We start from the raw sequence: 7,682 nt of genomic DNA, 5'->3' as shown, positions 1-7,682 counted from the left end.
GTGAGTGTGTGTGTGTGTGTGTGTGTGTGTGTGTGTGTGTGTGTGTATGTATAGTGTATGTGTGTGTGGATTGTGTGTGTGTGTGTGTGTGTGACCCCAGAAACAAGCATAGTTAAGCCACTTGTAGTTAATTTATTGAAGGAAAAAAGAAAAAAAAAGTTGGGATGATTTTTTTTAAGCTAGGATTTTTTTGAAAATATTTTGTAAATATTAATATATGTAGTTTCTCTTTTTTTTTTAATGTTTCCTGGCTCCAGTGCACGCCATGTGTTTCATGAATGATCTGCTGTATATAATCCATAAAAATGACAAAATAAAGAGTGAAAATAAAGACTTCTCCAGTCACATCTCCCATCAGACGCATCACATCCATCTGTTGTTCTAGTATCACTAAGATGCTAGTATCATTTTTGTTAATGTTTTTTGATTCCATGTTAATTTTATTTAAAGTTTGTCATTTTATTTAGTTTTTGTCATTTTTAAGTTCTTATTTTAATATCTATATAGTTTTTTATTTCAGTTTTAGTTATTTTAAGTACATGAATTTAAACTAAAATATAACAAAACATTTCTAATTTTCATTGTTTCAGTTCAGTTATTTTAAATTTCTTTTTAGTTTTAGAGAACTATAATAACCTTGGCAGGAGCTCAATGAAAGCTCAGAATATTCCAGGAATTCCTTGCATTTTGATTTTGATTAGAACAAGAAAAAACTCCTTTATTGTGAAGTTTAAAATGTTGGGTTAGAAATGCTATGTACAAAACTTAAAGAACGTGTTTAAACATCCTATAACTTCTTCAATTTAGAATAACCTACAACTTGTCTTAAAGGCCTTCATCTTCTTTTTTAAAATGAATTTAGTCATTGCAAATATTAAGCATTAAAACACTATTTTCAAATCCAGCTTTTTGATCAACAAACAGACTTTGATAATGAAAAGTGACATTAATGAAGAGAAACAAATCCTGCAGTATCTTCAGAAACACAGATAGACATATATTACTAAATATATATTAATATTACTACATACTATACATGAATACATAATATTTATATATCTATTTTGTGTGTGTGTATACATATCATCCCAGAAAATGTTCAAATGAGACACACTTTTCTTTACTGAACATGAAGGCACACTAGATTTTAATTTTAATTAAATTGAAAAAAAACAAAAAAAACATTAAAAGGACAGAAACTCAAACACAATATTAACTTATAACAACACAAGAGTTAAACAGTTAATAATATTCAAAGGATTATGATTATGAATGACGGGCGAGAAACATATAAAGTTAAAACTTAATACACAAAACAAATATGCAAGAACATATACATGCATTTTAGGAGAAACACTCCAATGATAATAATATTAAAGACTCTGTTAAATAAAACGAACAGTTTTCCTGCTAAAGGCTACAGCGGTGTGATGCATTACAGAACGAGGTAAAACTCCAGCTTCCCAAACTGAAGCTCATCTGAAAGAAAAGCTCTTTGAGACTGAGACACAAACACTGAATCTGAAGCAGGATCTGAACTCATCACATCTTGAATGAACGAATCAGACTGCATTTGAACGAACAAACAAAGATTCACATCTGTTTCTGCTGGACTCAGACGAAGCCTGATCATCCAGCGCCACCTGCTGTTACAAACCTGATGAAGATTTCTGACAAACTGACTGATCTCCTACAAGGTGAGCTGCTGATTTGGGCTTTTCCCTTTCCTTTAAAGTCATAAAACATGCAAGAAAAACAAACTGTTCATAATTAACACTTCAGTCACCAAAGGTGAGGAATGTTCCGATGACTCACTTCCTCCAGAAGTTGGGGGCGGGGCTTAGTGAAACGTCCTTTCTGACTTGTTTAAATAATATTACGAACTAAAACAACCAGCTTTATTACATCAGATTAAATTAAAGCCACTTTCTCTACCAGTGCAAAGTTTCTCTCGGTTCAGTCCGGTCTGGATCGGCTCATTTCTGCTGCTGCTGTTGCTTTAAGCTGGCCAATAGTATTTTCTTGTGGGCGGGGTCATGAATGCCCGCCTCCTCCAGATCCTCCTCTGTGATGTCACTGCAGGAAAGAGACGTGATTGGATGAGAAGCTTGTACTCAAAATACATTTATGGACATTCTAATCACAATCGACTATGATTGATATTTCTGAGCAGCGCTGAGAAAACATAAGAAGTATCATGTGTAATAGGAAACCTGCTAAAAATAGGAAAAATAACTATTTTTAAAAATCGCATATCTACATGATTTACTACATTTGACAAAGTTTATGGTACTTTTACGGTGCATTTGCAGTTTATTTTAAATATTTTTATTTTATTACATTATAAAAATTAAATCAATAAAGAACTTTACTACTATAGTAATAACACTAACTACTGTACTGTAAAATAAAAAAGTATTTAAAATAATAATAATCATTATTATTATTTTACAGAACAATGCTAAAAATACAATACTAATAAACGAATAATTTTATTTTAACTAATAAAAATGTTGCGAACCCACAAGACTTGCTACATTTGTCACAGGCTATGATACTTTTATGGTGCTTTTACATTTTGCACTTTTTAATAGTTTTATTAAATTATAAAAACTAGATAAATAAAGAAATGTATTACTTTAGTAATAACACTTACCCTAGTGTTCAGTAAAATAAAATCATTATTATTAAAATACTTTTTTATTTTACAGTACAGTAGGGTTATACAGTAGTAATATATGATATGATTAAATTTTCATAATTTGCTCAAATTTAAATAAAGTTCTATGGTTTAATGTTTGAAAACATTTACTGTTGTCCCATAAAAAAAATAAAAAAAAATTTACTATACAATAGGGTTAGTATTATTAGCAAAGTAATGTATGGTATATGATTTAAATTTTATAGTTTAATAAAAGAAAAATATTTAAAAGGCGCAAAATGGAAAAGCACCAAAAAATTATCATAAACCGACAGGTGTGTGTTTAACCCCTGCGTGACTGCGCCGCAGACCGACAGGTGTGTGTTTAACCCCTGCGTGACTGTGTCATAAACCGACAGGTGTGTGTTTAACCCCTGCGTGACTGTGCCGCAGACCGACAGGTGTGTGTTTAACCCCTGCGTGACTGTGCCGCAGACAGACAGGTGTGTGTTGTACCTGAGGAACTCCAGGTCATCCCAGCCATTGTGCAGCAGTCCCTCCTCGTAACGCTGCAGACCGAGCTTCTGAAGCCACTCGCCGACGTTGCACTCCACCGACAGACTGCTGCTGCTGCTCTCGTCATGCCACAGGCCCTGCATTGCAGCAGCAGCATACAGTATACCATGATAACAACAACAATCATCGTAATAAATTATTCATTACTGTTATCATATGTGACCCTGGAGCACAAAACCAGTCATAAGGGTCAATTTTTCAGATTTATACATCATCTGAAAGCTGAATAAATAAGCTTTCCATTGATGTATGGTTTGTTAGGATAGGACAAATTAAGTTTTTATATATTTACGGTAGGAAATTTACAAAATATCTTCATGGAACATCTTCTTTACTTAATATCCTAATGATTTTTGGCATAAAAGAAAAATGGATCATTTTGACCCATACAATGTATTTTTGGCTATTGCTACAAATATACCCCAGCGACTTAAGACTGCTTTTGTGCTCCAGGGTCACATATTTATTATAACTTATATAACGTTTAACATTTTATTAATACAAATTATTTTAGATCAATATTATTACAGCTGACAAGAAAATTAATTATTGTTATATTTTGGAATCATTCATTTCTAATGTAATTAAAAAATATTTAATAATAACTATTAATAATTTGTTAATCTCAAATAATATCCATTAATAATAATAATTTCATTATTAATTATTGATATCATTATTAAAAATATTATTAACAATATATTAAAATATTATCATCATAATTTAAATTACATTAGAAATGAATAATTATAAAATATAACAGTAATAATAAATATGATTTTTAATTGTTGTTATTATTATTAAAAATATAATATACTGATTAGTATTATTAATATTCCTTAATATAAAATAATATTATTATTAATTGTTATTCGTCATAATAGTTAATAACAAATTCTTCTTATTATAATTAACAAAATAAAAATATTATGTATTATTATTAGCAACATTTAAATATTTTTAATTAAATTATAAAATTAATAAATATACAATATAATAAGTATTATTAATTATTGCTATTATTAACAATGTAATAAATATTATTTTGTATTAATAATATTATTATTAATAACTGTTATTTTCTTAATAACTTAATAATACTTAATAACAAAATTATTATTATTGCTATTGACAAAATAACAAATAATTATTATTTATTATTGTTATTACTATTATTATCGTCATCTCAATATTATAAAATGATAAAATTAATAAATATAAAATACATTTATGTTTATTAATTAATTTTTACTTACTAAATTTAAGAATTATAAAAATTAAATCAATAAAAAAAAGATTCCAAGACACAAGCCGCTCCGACACACTGAAAACCCCGGATCATGAGCTGCTCGCGTGTAAATGAACACAGTGCGTGTGTATTGTTGTGTCACCTCCTCGGGCATGTCTTCTGCGATGCTCTCCTCCTGTATGGAGCGCGGAGGGAAGGTCAGGCCTCTGATGTGAGGAGCGTTTGTCTTCATGACGCCTCTCCCCGACGGATACTCCACTTCACTCAGTGTCTTGGCCATCTGCAGCACCGAACACGATTGGTCGTCCAGTCCCGAGGCCCCGCCCCCACGACGGAAAGGGCTCGGGTTAATGGGCGGTGCCTCCAGACAGAAGGCCACGCCTCCTCCAGAGGGTGGTGCGAAGCTGGGCGACGACAGCGGTTTGGACGGAACTACAGACGTGGGCGGGATCTTGACGTTGGCGAGGTCCGGAAACATCCGCGGTTTTCCGAACGAGTTCTCCGGCATCTCCAGAGCTCCTTTGGGCAGCGGAGGAGGAGGGAAGTCAGGCGGGGGGCGATTCAGCGACCCGACGTGAGGCCCGATGTTCCCGTCGTCCTCTGATGACCCTTCCTCGCTGATGGGCCGAACCGGGCGTCCAGACGTCTGCCGGCGGCCCGGCACTGAACTCCCGCTGGGCGGCTTGTTTTTCCCTACGCCGCCTGCAGGAGGAGCTGTTTTATTGGCTAGCGGAGGGAGGGCGGAGCTTGGGAGCATGTCAGAGGCCAGAGCAGCGGATTGGTTGGGAACGCCTTCTAGAATGTAGTAGGCGGGGTTATTAAAGCTGTTTTTGCACGTCGTGGCGTCGCCCTCGAACGGATCCTGTTTGCCTCTGACAGAACGAAATTTCACATGAATTTACTGGTGAGCTGAATGTCAAAGCAAAAGTTATTATTGTTAACTAGAGCTAAAACTAAACAATAAAAAACACATTCTAAAACGTATACATTGCTTAAGTGTTCACTGAGATTAAATAAAATTATAATAATAAATATATATAATAATTATAATAGTAAATTATTTTATAATTTAATACAATTATAATAAAATAAAACGTAAACTTTCTTTATTTCAACTAGTTACCAAGGCAAAATTTCTTATTTTTGGTTAACTTGAAGTACTACGATAACTAAATGTTAATCTGAAATTAATAAAAAATGTACAGACATATTTTGCCAAAAATTTTAAATTAAAAATTACTTGAAATAACTTGTGTCAACTTCCTGCTGGTGGACGGTCTGAAAGAACAAACGCATCAGAATGAACCTCCTCCTCGTCACTGACACTGCTGGGAAACGATGACGAGTGTCAGACGAATCATGAATCTGGACTCACTTGACATAGTCGTGTCCGGCTCGAGGAGGAAGAGTCCTGCCTTTGGGTCCACCTGTCTCGTCCTTATCCACACTGATCCACTCTGAAGACCACACACACACACGACAGTAATGAAGAACTGATTGTGGTATATAGCTGCATTTTCCCGAATTATAATTATTTATTTTTTAATCATTATTTACTCACTGTATGTATGGGCATGTATTTCTATATATCAGGGTTATTACAGTTAACTAAAATAATAAAAAAACATTTTAATTTCTTGAAATAAAATAAACATTATCTGAAATAAAATATAGATAAAACTTAAACTAAAACTAATAAATAAAAATGAATAAAAAATATATAGACATATTTTAAAAACAAAAACTAATAAAAACACACAATACAACTACTAAAACCTTAACTAAAATGAAAGTGACAACTGAAAAAAAAAATATATAAAAAAAAAATACTAAGAAAAACTGTATAATACTATTTCAATGTTATTTACTCACTGTATGTATGGGCATGTATTTCTATATATCAGGGTTATTACAGTTAACTAAAATAATAAAAAAACATTTTAATTTCTTGAAATAAAATAAACATTATCTGAAATAAAATATAGATAAAACTTAAACTAAAACTAATAAATAAAAATGAATAAAAAATATATAGACATATTTTAAAAACAAAAACTAATAAAAACACACAATACAACTACTAAAACCTTAACTAAAATGAAAGTGACAACTGAAAAAAAAAATATATAAAAAAAAAATACTAAGAAAAACTGTATAATACTATATCAATGAAAAAAAAAATTTTTTTTTTTATTTTCATTGATATAGTATTCATATATATTTCATATATTCATATATATTTTCATATATATATTATTGATATATATATATATATATATATATACACACACACTTAAATATATTATATAAATTATATAATTACTTCTTAATTTTGTTTATATATATATACATGGGCGACATTTGACTTGATCAGTTGTGGGACTATATTCTGTCATAAATCGCACACCATTCATTGCTGAACTTTCTACCGTCCGTTACTGGAAATGAAATGAAATTACTGGTTGATATGCCCCGATCTCAATAAAGTTTACATACACTTTTGGTCCATGAATTAGATCTCGCTCGGGACGCGCTGTCTGTGGAGGTTTGGCCAGGACCGGTTCCAGAATTAAATCAACATATTTTATGTTCCGTCCATTGCATCGCGATCTTACAAAGTTCCGTTATAATCAATGAAGCTCTCTAAACTGCACAATGAATCTCTTATTTACATTGCGTCTGCACTCAGTCATGAGATGATTCACGAGCGTGCAAAACTGCGGCGCTTTCAGCGGTGAGTGAATTCTGAAAAAAAAACGTTTCTGATTGGCCATTGCGTTCAAGAAACCAACAGATATGTCTGTGATTGGTTACATTGCTCAACGCTGCAAAAACACGTTAAGGGTATTTAGCGCTTGGCTAAGCGGGCCGACATCAGGGATTCCATGACTAACAAATTAGCCCTCCCCTAATGTCGCCCATGTATATATATATATATATACTTAATTTCATTATTACTATTATTTTTCATTCATGTTGGTATTTTAATTTATTTTTAAAGATTGTAACTTTTTATTTAATATCTTCTAAGATATCACTCACTCACTCACTCACACACACACACACACACACACTCACTCACTCACTCACACTCACTCACTCACTCACGCACACACTCACACACACACACACACACACTCACTCACTCACTCACACTCACTCACTCACTCACGCACACACTCACACACACACACACACACACTCACTCACTCACTC

General features: G+C 32.5%; 1 protein-coding gene across 1 annotated transcript in view; it reads right to left on the bottom strand.

The window, feature by feature from the left end:
• Positions 1-1,190: 1,190 nt before the first annotated feature.
• LOC107731861 (phosphatidylinositol 3,4,5-trisphosphate 5-phosphatase 2A-like) overlaps positions 1,191-7,682 on the bottom strand; it is a gene marked incomplete at its 5' end in the record, with an annotated part of 11,642 nt that continues 5,150 nt past the window's right edge. Inside the window, 3 exons of the mRNA XM_016543054.1 lie at positions 1,191-2,076; positions 3,158-3,294; positions 4,609-5,338. Of these exons, the coding sequence (XP_016398540.1) occupies positions 1,977-2,076; positions 3,158-3,294; positions 4,609-5,338 (967 nt within the window). The remainder of the gene's footprint in view (positions 2,077-3,157; positions 3,295-4,608; positions 5,339-7,682) is intronic.

Source organism: Sinocyclocheilus rhinocerous, unplaced genomic scaffold, assembly GCF_001515625.1.
Source record: "Sinocyclocheilus rhinocerous isolate Xijiao unplaced genomic scaffold, SAMN03320098_v1.1 scaffold6028, whole genome shotgun sequence".
NCBI lineage: Eukaryota > Metazoa > Chordata > Actinopteri > Cypriniformes > Cyprinidae > Sinocyclocheilus > Sinocyclocheilus rhinocerous.
The sequence above is the reverse complement of the archived record's forward strand: the minus strand, read 5'-3'. Positions and strand labels throughout refer to the sequence as shown.